This window comes from Onychomys torridus, chromosome 23 (assembly GCF_903995425.1).
Source record: "Onychomys torridus chromosome 23, mOncTor1.1, whole genome shotgun sequence".
Classification (NCBI taxonomy): domain Eukaryota; kingdom Metazoa; phylum Chordata; class Mammalia; order Rodentia; family Cricetidae; genus Onychomys; species Onychomys torridus.
The window spans coordinates 21,314,629-21,328,870 of record NC_050465.1 but is presented as its reverse complement, the minus strand read 5'-3'; the positions used below and the strand labels follow the sequence as shown (position 1 = coordinate 21,328,870).

General features: G+C 46.2%; 1 protein-coding gene across 1 annotated transcript in view; it reads left to right on the top strand.

Annotated features, from left to right (window-relative positions):
* The window catches only part of Mtcl1 (microtubule crosslinking factor 1), a 119,388-nt gene that overhangs the window by 81,574 nt on the left and 23,572 nt on the right, over positions 1–14,242 (top strand). The window contains 2 exon segments of the mRNA XM_036172916.1: positions 4,790–5,020; positions 6,674–6,871. Of these exon segments, the coding sequence (XP_036028809.1) occupies positions 4,790–5,020; positions 6,674–6,871 (429 nt within the window).

The following is a 14,242-nucleotide window of genomic DNA, read 5'->3' as shown; positions in this document are numbered from 1 at the left end:
ACCCTGGCTGTGCAGGAACTCACTATGTAAGCCAGAAAGATCGACTTCCAACTGCCCCTGCCTCCCAAGTGTTGGGAATAAAGACGCACACTCCCATGCCCCGTGTGTTTAACTTTTGGAGCTCTAAAGTTTACTGCAGAGTGTCAGCCCCCCTGTGTGTAGCTTTCTCTGCCTTGGATCTGCCTTTTTGAGTTCTGTATTTTCTGTCCTGGGGGTGTGGTCTTTGCCCAATGACAAGCCCAGTAACACCAACATCTAGAACAGTTGTCTCAGTCAAAAGTAGAATTTAGTTAAAGGCAGACAAAAGGAGCCAGTGAGATAATATGTCTTTATTACAATAGTCCACTCTAGGTCCTAGTGTTTAAAACGACCTACCCAGTTTAGTTGGAGTGGCACACTCCTTGGAGAGGCAGAGGCAGGAAGGTCTCTGTGAGTTCAGGGACAGCCTGAGCTGTGTAGAGAGACTTGTCCTGTTTTGTTTTATTTCATTTTTCTTAATTGCCTAATTTTAATTAGTGGGTAAATATTTTGCTTAAATTTTAATGGTGCCTCAGATTTTAATAAAATGTTCTTTTAAGAATCATGACTAGCCGGGTGGTGATGGCGCACGCCTTTAATCCCAGCATTCGGGAGGCAGAGCCAGATGGAACTCTGTGAGTTCGAGGCCAGCCTGGTCTACATGGCTAGTTCCAGGAAAGGCACCAAATCTACACAGAAAAACCCTGTCTCGAAAAACCAAAAAAAAAAAAAAAATCATGACTAATCTCTCTTTCATGGCCATTTGGTCATAAAGTGTAAGCTTTATCAATAAGAATAATAGTACAGACCCCTTGGTCTATCCCTAGGTTGGAGTGTAGTAAGTATTAATAGATCTGTGCAGTTCCTGGACATGGTGTGACACAGAGAGGCTTAAAAACAGGTGTCTGTCCTAGAAGGAGCCGCAGCCACTCTGAGTGACCAGGGCCATGCTGTGAGGTTAAAGACACCCTTGATAGGGTGGCAAAATCCCCAATATGCAATCATATAGGCAGATTGTTTGGAGCCCCTAGCAAGACCCGGATACTCAGGGAAGTGCATCTAGGAAGGAGGCTGACTGTGATAGTGGCCATGTTGGATGAAGGTGTACACGTTATAACCCACCTAGAAGCCACTGTTGTATCAGAGAGCCTTCTGGTACACCCTGTTCTTTTTTTCCCATCTGGTGTATGGTTGTGGTTCAAGGTTCCCACTTAGTTGCCTCATCTCCTACTTCAAAAAGATGCAGGGCTGTTCAAATAGCCAAGGAGCCCAGAGTAGCCGGGTTCCCCCATGAGAAGCCCTCGAGGGGTGGCGTGGTCACTCCACTGCTGCAGCCTCTGTGCTGTGTTCCCCGTGTGTGTCAGCTTGTACAGATGTGTGTCCTGCGTCGTCACCGGAGGCAGAGTCCTCACTTCCACTAAACCCTTCCTTTATCCTGCCGATCAGCTCAGGGGCTCCCCTGTTTTACCTGAGCAGAGTGTGTCCATAGAAGAGCTACAGGGTCAGCTCGTGCAGGCGGCCAGACTGCATCAAGAGGAGACAGAGACATACACAAACAAGATCCGGAAGGTAAATATTTCATGAGGATCCCAGCACACCTGCTCCGAGGGCTGCAGAACCCCTCAGGAGCAGTGCCATGATGCATTTTAGGGTGATGCTGTCCATTACATGCAGGTGCCGATTCCCATAGGCATTTAGACAGGTCACTCAGTTGAGAGGCTCCCTCTTAGATGTACCAGAGAAAACTGTCCACCTTTCTTTCCACTCTGCAGCACACTTTTCAGTAATGTTGTCCCTCCTATCCAAAGAGGGGACATTCTAGAACATTCCAGAGATGCCAGAAACCACAGAGAGTACCAAGCCTCTCCTATGCTGTTTATTCTGGTATTGTTTAACTTGAAAAGCATGCGCAGGGGAAATGAACAGCAGTAACTAAACCATTATAACAAGATCCTGCAGTGAACGCTGAAGATGGATGAATTAGGTATTTGGGGGATTTCCTATTCAATATTTGTGGACTGTGATTGGCCCGCAAATTACAGACCACAGTAAGCAAGGCCTTGGATAGGGAGAAATGTAGTTTCAGGAAAATCTTCAGATCTGGTTGGACTGTCCTGCAATGATGCCCACCAGGAATCTAACATGAAACAAGGTCTTCAAATGTAGTCAGGCAAGAAATGTGTCTGTCACTGTGAAGGGAGTTGTCTGAGAGAAACATCAACTCATCCAAAAGTGTTGTCTTCAAAAAGCAGCCACTAATTGAGCTATGGCCTGATTAACTTGTGGTTATTTTTAAAATTATGTGTTACAGGCTAATTATCATTTATCCACTAAGGGATTCCCAGATCCTGGTGCTCCTACCCTGGGCCTCCAGGGACACTGCCCTGCTGCTTGCATCTAATTAAGTTGTGAGCAGGTATCTAGATGCAGAATTGCCACTTCTCCCCTGTGCTTGTTCTTAGAAGAGATCTGTAGCTTCAAAAGGAAGCAAAGCCGAGCAGTTGGCACCGAAAAATGTACCTTGATCCTCCAAAGCACATATACTATGCAAAATGAGTCATTCGGTATATCCAAGAATTCCTTTTGGCCAGGACTGTGTGCTCTAGGCACACACCTCCATGGTGGCTGGGTCCAAGAGGCTCTAAATGGGTCATGGGCTGATTAAGGGAGTGTCTGCTATACCTTGCAGCTTAGATAGTGCAGAGTTGGATGCCAGACTTGTGTCTCCCACTGTGTCTTCCCAGCTGCACACTCCTTTCCAAACTATCCTGTAGAGGTAAAGTTTCACATATTATTACCAAAGAGAAAGAATTATATAAGGGAGAAATCCCACCCCCCACTCTCATACACACATATGCACAAGCATGTAGGCATTTTCATTGCTCCAAAAAAGATGCTTTGAACAGTGAGGCTGTCACTGGAGATGCTGGCGGCACAGTAGCAGAGTCCCAGGTGTGCGCAGCATGTGGGTTTACGGTAAAGGAGTGTGTTGAAAAGCCTTCAAAAGAGAAGGTGTTTTAGCTTCTTGAGAAGGAAGAGGACAGAGAGTGAGAGGCCAAGCTCTGGGCTCTAGAGGTACCTAATGGACAAACAAAAGAAAGCAGACAGTGTAAGGGAGGTCTACGGGTCCCCTAGGGTCTGTACAGTGTGCTGCCTGGGAATGGTAGAGCATCATGGAAGTTGTTACTGTTGTCTTTGCTTCCCACTGAGGTACTTGGAATGTCCCCAGGCAGGGACAGTGCTGTGAGGAGCTGCAGAGCCGGGTTTCCAGTGCCCCAGCTCTTCCCTACTCCATCACGTCCTTCTGGGGATAACCAGAGTGGGGACTCTGAGGACTGTGGAGGTGGAGAATAAATCAGTCGTGCTTCCTCTTCCAGCTTGAAATCCAGTGCAGAGCCGGTGTTAGGACAGCAGCCAGAGAGGTCCCTGCATAGCCATGCGGACTTTCTCAGAGGGTATCACCCTCCATTTATCACATCAGGCCATATTGCTATCTCCACCAGGCAGCCATAGTTGTAATCTTATGTATGGTTCTTGAGGGTTAATCTAATGCTTTATGAGGTCTAAGTGTTAAGTCGGAAGGCAGTGGTAGGGCTGCCATTCCAACCCTCATTTTGCTCTGATTCAGAAGCCCTTCCACTGCAACAAAGGCTGTCCTTGAGTCTTTATCTGTAAAATAAGATTTTATTTGTACCCTTCTGCTTAGTACTGACACAGTAATTGCTTCCTGCTTAGAAGAGCTCCGTATAGATATTAAACAAAAATAATTTAGCAGCCGGGCGGTGGTGGCTCACACCTTTACTCCCAGTACTCGGGAGGCAGAGGCAGGCGGATCTCTGTGAGTTCGAGGCCAGCCTGGTCTACAGAGCGAGATCCAGGACAGGCTCCAAAACTACACAGAGAAACCCTGTCTCGAAACACACACACACACACACACACACACACACACACACACACACACACATGATTTAGCCAGGTTTGGTGGCATATGTCTGTGGTTCCAGCTACTTTGAAAGGTGAGGCAAGGGATTTGCTTTGAAAGGTGAGTAGGAAGACAGTGTGAGGGACATAGTGAGACCCTGTCTTAAAAAAGAAAAGCCCAGGAACTTAATGTGGAGATGGAGATGGGTACTTCTCCAGTGATGCTTTCATTTCCCTAAGTGGTGAACACATTTAATGGGTACACTAAGTCTCAAGTATGGAAACGGGTCGTCATATTTGCTTACTGGTATACACAGTTAAGTCCTGCATGCTCAGGAAGAGTTCTTTTGGCCCACCTGCTCTAATTTTCCAGCGTATAGTAGGTCTTCTGTTGTCTTCTCAGTGTTCTCTCCCGGGGCTTGAGAGAAGCCAGAAGCCTCAGGGAGAGGTGGATTTCTAGTTCTTTTCTTTTCTGCCATAGTAATGAGCCCTTGTGTGCCAAGCACAGGCACGCAGGGGGAAATGGGGTCTCCTAAAATGGCATCTGAGTCCATGCGTCCAAATAACATTTTCCTGATGGCGGTTGGAGCTATCTGAAAAGCATGGAGGAAGGTTGACAGGGAAGATGGTTTCAATGCCTTCCTTTGAAATATCACTTGCTTCGAAATCCTGAAAGTCATGAGGTTTTGCACATCAGGTCGTTAGTCACCCTGCACGCATGCCTCCCGTGATTCACGTGCCCCCCGCTCCCCGCGCACCATCCAGGTTATAGGCTGCTCTCGAGAACCGTGGTTGGGTTTGGGCGGCCCATCAGCTGCTTTTTAACAGTGTCTTCTCGATTCTGTTCAAGATGGAAGAGGACCACCTCTACGCTCTGCGGTGGAAAGAGCTGGAGATGCACAGCCTGGCCTTGCAGAACACCCTCCACAAGCGAACCTGGAGTGACGAGAAGAGGCTGCTACAGCAGGAGCTGCGGTCCCTGAGGCACAACATCTTCCTTTTCTACGTCAAGCTCAGGTGGCTGCTGAAGCACTGGCGGCAGGGCAAGCAGATGGAGGACGGAGGAGAGGACCTCAGGGAGGTAATGCCTCCCACCTACGCAGCACGTTGAATTGGCGCCCGTTGTATCCCTGACACCCCCTCCACCACTCTCCCAGCCACCCAGTGTGACCTCTTGTTTTCGTTTATCCTTCGGGATCGATCCGAGCCATGGAAACAGAGTTGGCCTATCTATCCTGGCAGCGTGCATGACAAAGAGCCAAGTGCCGCATTAGACTCGGGTCTAAGCGCTCTAAGGTCTGTCTTTAATTGTACGCTGGAGTGGTTTTGCTCACTCCTCCTTTGTTGTGGATGGACAGAAATCCTTAAAGTCATCATCACCCTGAGGTCTTCACCGCCTCATTCAAACTCACTGGTTTGTACAAGCTGGTGCACATGTTTCCTGTTCTTGCACGTCCCCACATGCTGGAGCCCATCCCTCCAGCTCTGTAAGGATCTCTTCTGAGCATCACATGGGTCACTCTGTATATGTTTACACCTATCATAGCATGTATAGGGAGGTGAAAAGACAACTTGAAGGAGTTGGTTCTCTCTTCCCATCACGTTGGGTCTCAGTGAGTTCATGTCTTTGGCCTAGGCTCTAGCATGTGTCTGTTTACCCATGTGTCTCAGTTCCTAGATTTAGAAAGCAGGGTTTGTTGCTTTCTGTTTAGTTGTGTTTGTTTGGTATGCAAGTGTCTTACCTGCTTGTATGTCTTGTGTACGATGTGTGTGCCTGGGGCCTGCAGAACCCAGAAGGAGTGTCAGATCTCTCTGGAACTGGAGTTAATGGATGATTGTGAGCTATTGTGTGGGTGCTGGGAACTAGACCCAGGTCCCTCTCTGTGCAAGAGCAGCCAGGGTTCTTTGTTCCTGAGCCATCCCTCCTGCCCCTTGGGGTTTTTGGGTTTGTTTGTTTTTTGTTTTTCTAAACAGGCTCTTTGTATGTAGCCTAAGCTGGCTTTGAACACAGACTGCTGAGGTTGCAGGTGTGGGCACTGTGCTTAGCACTGACCAGTTCTTGACTGCACAAGTCCAAGTGCCCCTTGGCTTTGCATGTCCTGTTCCTCAGTCTTGCTTTCTGTCACAGTACAGTCATGCACAGCATGGGCAGCCAGTGCAGCCACACAAGCTACTAACTCAGCTGCTCCTGGAGCCCTTTGAGCTGCTGAAGCCTTTGTCTGCCCTTTTAAGTTATCCTGTGAGTGGTAATTCTCTTTCCTCAGATTGAAGAACATCTTTAAAAATTGATTCAACCAGGTTCCAGGGTCCATGACATGGAAACACATTGTTAAGCCAGGCCTAGATATGGTTGTGAGGTTTCTTGCTGATTAAGACCCTGGAATTCCTGTTTATAAAACTGCCACTGTGAGCAATCGTAATCTACAAAGCATAAAGTTTGTCATTAATCGTTTCTAACATGTCAAGCACCTTTGCTGCCTAAGCGAAAGAAGTGTGCTAAGTAAAACTAGCATCCGAGGGGAAAGACCGAGGACCAGATCTGCAAGGTGAGCGGTTACCCAACAGGCCACACACAGTTCCAGTGTGAGGAGGAGGCTTGTGTGAGATGAGAAATTTGGTCTCACACAAAGGCTAGTCTTGGCTACTCTCATAATGAGACTCAATCGCAGGGGAAAAGTCAGTCTGTAGAACAAAAGAGTATAAGCAAAGTTATGATCTCGTGTGCTGCTTTCAGAGTGAACAGCCAGACAATGTGCCTGGGTTTGCTGAGCTTGGCGTCCAGGGTGGTCACCAGACAGATGGAACAGACCAAGAGGATGCTGACCGAGGCTGCGGCCTTCCCATGGGAGAGCATGCCCCACACTCCCCGGTACACATCGGTGAACATGGATCACGGCTGCAGACTGCAGATGGGGGACCACTCAACAGGCAGGTGGGTGCCTAGCTCTAAGCCCAGCATTCTATACAGCTGGAGGAGACTACTAGGCCATGTATCTATAAGGAGAAATCCACAGAGTCTGTTTAAAGGGCAAAGAATTTATTAAGGGGAAGAACTCACTTGACACAGATTCTGGACGCTGTTCCGGTCACCTGGATCAGTCTCGCATCCAAGTCTCTCGCATCCAGGTCTCCCAAGGGATCAAAGAGAGAGCTGCCTACATGAGCATCTCAGGTCTTAAGGGTCTCAGAGAGGCCACGCCCCAGGGGCATGTACCTCAAGGTCATACATAGGTAGGACAGTTACCTGCTACATCTCTAGGGGTGGTGCTTCAAGGCCATAGATAGAAAGGCTTCCCACTACATGTATCTGTCATCTTATTCCAAATGTCGATGTTCCTGGCTGCAGAAAAGTCCTCCACTGACTTGACCATCTGTCGGTATTGGGGGATAGAGTTGGGGTGGCTAGACTGTTTCTAGCCGTCAGGGTGCTCATCCATCCACTCCAGTGTCAGCTCGTCTATTCATTTGATTAACCCATAACATAGGACCACTGTCAGATCAAATCTGTTGAGTATGTGCATCCTTGGATCTGGAAAATTGGTCTCAGAAGGAAGATATTCATTAGACAGACTTCTAAGAAGAGAGAATACTCATTTTTGTCATAGCCAGGGAGCAACCTTATACGACTTCTTGGTTAGTGTTTAACTGAACAGTCATTGCCAACAGCACTGAGTTGGTAACATAGTTGATAGAGAAAAATAAAGAAGTATTTGTTTAAATTCCCATCATGCACGGAGTATTTCACGTTTCTCTTGGGCCACTTAAAACACACACCCAAATGAAAAAACATAGTGACACTTTGAAAAAAAAAAATCATAGTATGTGTAAAGAGGAGTGGGGTTTAAATGTTACTAAATGTCTGGTGACAGTCTTGCCAACAAACCTTGAAGACCAACCCCCCACCCTCAACCCATTATTGATAACATAAACTTTATTATTTTTATTTATTTATTTTTGCATTCCTCTAACAACGTGGTGACTCTGTTTGATTTGGAGACTGGAGATCCTGAGATGGCTCTCTGAGTACTTTCAAGCCTACTCAGAGAGCTTGTACAGAAAGCCGGAGTCCCACCCTGGCTGCCTGCTTGCTGGTGTCAGGGTGCAGGTTTTGGCACTGGGCATGGCCCAGCCTTCCAGCCACAGGCATTCTGGATTACTCCTGCTGTGAGTTCAACAGCTGCTGCTTCTCACCTGTCCCGTGTGCCCAAAGTGGTGTGTGTCAAGTGGGAGATGGCTGTCACCAGGCCCTCAGTGCGGATTCCAGTGAGAAAGTGGTGCCTTCTGCAGTGCAGGCTGAGGGGATATTACTTTCTCTTCATATACAAGTGAGAACAGTTGTCTGTACCCCACCCACCTTCATTTTCCCTGAACAATGTGACTCAAGATGAAGATAATAACTTTCAAAGGAGCCTCTCCTTGGAGTCATCAGGAAGTGCGTCAGTGTGCCAGAATCCCCGGGGAGATTTGAGGTCATGGAATAAGTTTTCCAGCAGTGATCTAGTTAGAAACTAGAACATTACAAATTATGAATAAAGGTTTAAAATATAGGCATTTTATTGTTTTGAAAAGAGGTATTGTCGGGCCTCTGTGCTGTCTGTGATTGGCTCCAATCAATAGACAGAAACCTGCCACAACCAATACCATGTGGTGGGCATTTCCCAAGAGTGCACCCAAACGCTTTGGAAAAGGGAAGAGATGCAACACATCTGGTTTTCTAAACAGTCATGGAAAATATTACCCTTGGGGGTGAAAAATAATGTAAAGTCACTCAGCCGGAACCACCCATCAAAGTGTTTGAATGTTTATCTCCCCTTGCCTGCTGTGGTTACTCTTAAAAGTAGGGCAGACATGTGAGTTTCTACTGCAGACAGCGTGCTGGAGGATGGGCTGACGGAGGAATGCGCATGTCAGAATCAGGTCTGCATCTCATTGAATCTGCCAGCCTGCAGTAGCAAAAGCAAATGTGTGCACAGTGCCATTCGGAAGAGGACAGGAGATTAATGAGCCCTATGTAACGATAGCTGGTTTGCTGAGAGTGAACGTTCTCCATTAGAAGGTTTGCCTCTCAGGGAGCGGTATGGTTATTAGCAGGACAGCCTGGATGCAAGAGTCACTACATGTGTTTCAAAGAGCCTCTGTGTAGATCCATGGCCCCTCCAATCCCTGAGAACCTCAGGGAGTGAGAAGTAACATGGGAAACACTGCCAATCAGCTCTCCCATGGATGAATGAGCAAGTAACAAAAAGTAACAAAATTTCTCCAGCCCCAGTCATGGATTTGTATCTTGCTGTACACATTCTCACAGTGGAACACTGTAGATGGCAACATTTATCATATCCAGAGAAGTTAAAAAAACATCGAATATAGCAACTCACACTGAGTACATGTTAGAAGCAAAATTCATCAAGTTGGCAAACATTTGGTTGTGCCAATGTTCCCTGCCTCCCAGTCTTTAGTTACACAATCCCATGGCAGTGACCTTCTTCTCAAGCACAGTATGCGCTTTTTATTTTCCTTGCTGCTCTGTCAAGCTAGAGCCAGGGAGAACCATGCACCTCGAGCTTTGGGGTGTAGGCTGCCTAGTGGCCATTTCAGGCCAGCATTCCTAAGGCTGTTTATGCATTTCGTACTCTTTTTTAGTAATCCCTGAAACCGAGGTCTGAGACATAGGTGATTCATGTTGCCAGAACTGCAACCCTATGGTCACGGGGTGGGGGGGGGGGGGGGAGGGGGGGGGGGGTGAGGTGGTGGCTTGGATGACTACAGAGAAAACAGCTTGTTTTCCTGGCATTGGAATTATTAATTAAAGGAATGTTACTCTGACGCCCAGAGATATGACACAGTTTATACATAGTGATTGTGGAGAGCCTAGCATAAGATTCGATTCACAGTAATAGCTTAAGAAATGTGGCTTCACATTAGTCTCTAAGCTTCATTCACCCTGTCTAGGGTCCTTCGGCCCCAGTCCAGTCTAGTTGCCCCCGAAGCTAGCCTCCCCTCCACCAGCAGGCTTTGACTAAATCGAGTACTAGAAGCCTTGTTGCTTTCCAGCTGTCCCTGCTGCCTGTCTCCCCGCTCTCCAAGATAAAGAAACTCACAGAAAGAGCACTTCTAATAGATGAGATTAGCATGTCAGAACTATGAACTACCTCTCTCATTCAGGAGGCTGAGGCAGGGGGATTTCAGGTGAGCAGCCAACTTGCACTACATAACAAAACCTTGTCTCAAAAACAAAACAACAGACCTCAATGACTGAGGATGTAGATGTAGTTCAGCAGTAGGGCACTTGCCTCAAAGCCACAAAGCCTTGGGTTCAGCCCCTGAAAAATTAAGTCTTTAAAAAGTTTCCCTTTTGAGCCTACATAGTGTTTACATTTTAGCTTTGTGCATGAGGGCCTGGTTTATTCTTGAGACCTTGCAGCTTCTGTAGCTTAGCTAGGAGCCAGACCAGAGTAAGCCAGACTGGAGAAAACCAGAGCAGAGCAATCCAGACCAGAGCACATGATCACACATAGTTGGTCTTTGTGGTGTCTTTGCGGCTGTTGTCTCCAGAAACTGCACACACAGGTAAAAATTCAGAGATGCTCAAAGTACTTCCTAAAAGGACTCTCTCAGCCCCACAGCCTCCCTCCCAGAGTTCACCACACTAAGTTGTTTATAGCATCCCTTCCACAAGGGAGGGGTGTGTGTGTGGGTGTGTGGGGGGTGTTCTTAGTGCTCTTTGAACAGTGGTTCTGTTGCCGTAATGATCCCCTGACTTTGATTAAACCTGTCCTGGGTTCTCTTCTTGTGAGCTGGTAACTGTGTCTAATCTACTAAACGTGTACCTCCTTAAGAGGCCCTCACCCACCTGATTTCATTCTTGGAGGGACTCTTGAATAGACACAGAGCCCTCTGGCCATGAGCCCCCCCCCCCCCCACATCTCCACCCCCCCACCCCCCATTCCCAGCCAGAGGCAAATGCTTCTGCATGAAAGTAAACACCATTCCTGAAAACTCCCACCATAGATTATACTTTGAAGGCCAGTCTTCAGGGGCCCATTCTTTTATCTACAGAAAGATAATGATTTCAGAGAAGAATGTTGAATTTAATCGCAGTATAACAATGAACCAGAGTGACAAGTGGCTTATTTAGGAAAATGTTGCCGATATGTGGATCGATCCTTTTAAGGTCTTGTTTGGGGTTTCCTGCCAATAGGTGGGGGACTGCCTGGGATTTTTGTTTGTTTGTTTGTTTGCTTTTATTGAACACCACAAAAGCTCCCCTCTCGCCTTTGTTGAATGGAAACTGGCCATGCATGAGCCAGGGCAGCTCCCCTGTCTTGTGAGTAGCTGAAATAAATAAGAGACAAAGGCCATCACCTCTGTTTTGTGACTGGCTTTTTGTGGGTCACCCCACAGTGGCAGGTCAATTTATCCCATTTGCCTTCAGATGAAGCTCGTTCCCAAAGGGAATGAATGGCTCAGAGGTAAGCCAGGCAGAGTTCATGGTGGCCTCACTCTTCACCTGCTTACAATTGCATGTGATGCGTGTATCTCAGAAATCTCAGATTCTGAAAAAATAGCTGGCATGGCATCCACACGTATCTTGGTATATGACCTTATCCACATCCCTGCTTCACTTGCTCTGAATGTACCACAGCCTTGCAAGGCAGTCTGGGGGACTAAAGGCCAACCTTGAACCTGTCATAAAGTATGAGCCATGAGCACAGATCTCAGTTTGGATTTTTAAAGTACCCCACCCCAGAAAGATGAGCCCATGAAGGACTGGGATGCCCTTAAATGCCTTAAGGAATAGGAAGAATAAGAAGAGATTTGGGAAATGGTATTTTTGTTTTGTTTTGTTTGGGTTAAAACTTACCTGTACTAAAATGTATAAACCAAAACATAAGCTGCATAGCTAGACTCTGACCTGAAAGGTTCAGAAAGCTCTTGTGTTCAAATGATTTACCTGATCTTTATGGATCAGGGTCTTCACTATGTAGCCCTGGCTGGCCTTGAACTCACAGAGAACCTCCTAGGATTGATACATTTGCCTTTTACCTTTTACTTTGGATCATCTTTTTACCCTGAAACCTATCCCAGCAGGAGGCATCATGAGAAGGGGGATTTTTTTGGTGGCTCAAGTGTTAATTATTTCCCTTAATGGGGGAGATGACTGTGTCTCAGAGATAGGATGGCTTCCACAACAAAATGAAAAGAAAATAGCTGGGCACATTGTAACCGTGACATTTTAAATGTTTCTGGCTTGGGTTGTCTGTCCATGGTGGAGACGAGCCTAAGTTATAGTCCAGAGAGTGGGACCTTGTTTGTCCTAGGCTTCAGTTCTTCCTGTATAAAATGTATCAAGATTGATAGGAAATAAAAGGTCATATAGATGAATAGGTTAGCACACATCCTGGCCCATAAGAAATGGTAAGTAGGGGCTGAAGAGATGACGTGGCAGTTAAGAGCACCACCTGCTCTTTCCAGAGGACCCAGGTTCAATTCCGAGGACCCACATGGTGGTTCACAACCATCTATTAACTCTGCATGTGGTGCATGTGGCATGTTGATGTAGTACATAAACACACATACACGTAAAATACATTAAATAAATCAAATTTTAAAAAATGATAAGTAATGGTGACTGTCATGACTGGATTTATGTGTGTGCATAAAAATCATTTAGAAGAACCATGTCCATCCATAGCACAAGAGTCTCCAGAAATGTTGACATGGAAGTTATATGTTCATGGTAGAAGCTGTCCTGGCTTCCTGCCACCCCACACAGGGTTCTTGGGTGAATGTGATAACAAGGCTTGCTTGCTCTCATTGCCCATCGTCACCCCGAAGCCATTTTGGAGGTCATTCTGTGGTAATGAATACTGTCCTGGGATCATAGATGACTTGGACCCAAATGTGCATAGAAACCTTAAGGCTAAATTTTTATTGGATCCAATATCTGCTAATGCCAAAAAGTGCCCACTTTGCTTCCAGAGAAAGTAAATTTTCAATCTGCAGACAGTAAAGCCCTGATTTTAATGTCCTTAGTGGTCCTGTAACACAGGGCTGAATCATCACATGATTCTGATGTCGTTAGAATGTGGTACAGGAGCTGAGCCATCACAGGCTGAGCCTTTATTTGATCTGGGATTCATGGAGAAGTGTTGATTACATGGTTCCCTGTGTTTTCTTGCATGTAAATGGGGTGACTGACTGCCCCAAGACTAGATCAAAATTGTTATGGTTATTTTTCTGCTTACATTTCATTTGATCCAAAAGTTAGGTGATTTTTATTTAAAGATCTAAAGGTGAAAATAAGTTTCTCATAAAACATACCATTCTTCAGAACATCCTATGCAAAAATGTGCATTTCTTTCTTATGTTGATGGGTAATTTGCCTGCAAGTGTATGTGCATTGGGTATCAGTAGTACTCACACAGACCAGAAGAGGGTGTTGGGTCCCTAGAACTAATGGTTGTGAGTCACCACATGGTTGCTGGGGGTCAAATCCTGGTCCACTGGAAGAGCAACCAGTCCTCTTAACCCCTGAGTCATCCCTGCATCCTTCTGAAGCTGTGTATCTCTGAAAGGACTGTTGCAATCCCTCTTCTTATCCAGCTGTTTACACTTATGTCCCTGGAAGGTACTTTTGATGTGGAGTAAACATTGTTACATACCTGTAGGGGCTGTAGAACTGAAAGGTTTTCTATCTGCCAAGGTTTTCAAACATTAACTGAATTTTACTCCTGATGCCTTTTGACACAAGTAAATATTGGTGTTCGCCGTCAGAAAATTAAAAAAGCAATTAATGGTGAAAGACCTTACCACTCTGTCAAAACCAACTACATTTAATACATTTACTTCTTCATAAATTGCAGGGACAGCTGTGCACTTCCAGTTAATCCATATGCTGGTGGTGATTGAATTAACTTGTTAAACATAAACATATACACACAGTAGCTTAGATTCTTCCCATGCACAATAGTCTTTTCTGGTTAGTGGATTCAGAAGTGAAATTCACACACTTGAGAACCACACAACGGAGTCTAGTTTCCAGTAAGTTTGCTGTTGTGTGCTGGTCTGCCTTCATGGCTGTCCTTTGACAGATAGTTGAAGATGCAGGACTGAGAAGTGGTCTTGCAGTGGAGTGTGAGCTGGGGCCTGTGTACTGGCTGAGTGGAACAGTGAGTGCACTTTCTGTATTCTGTGTGAGCCAGTGGCTCTGACGTCCTGCGGTGGCACTTAAATGTGTGAGGTGGGATTTAGTTTTGAGTTCCCCGTGCTTCCTGAGAAAACCAAACCAAGGACATCCAATCAA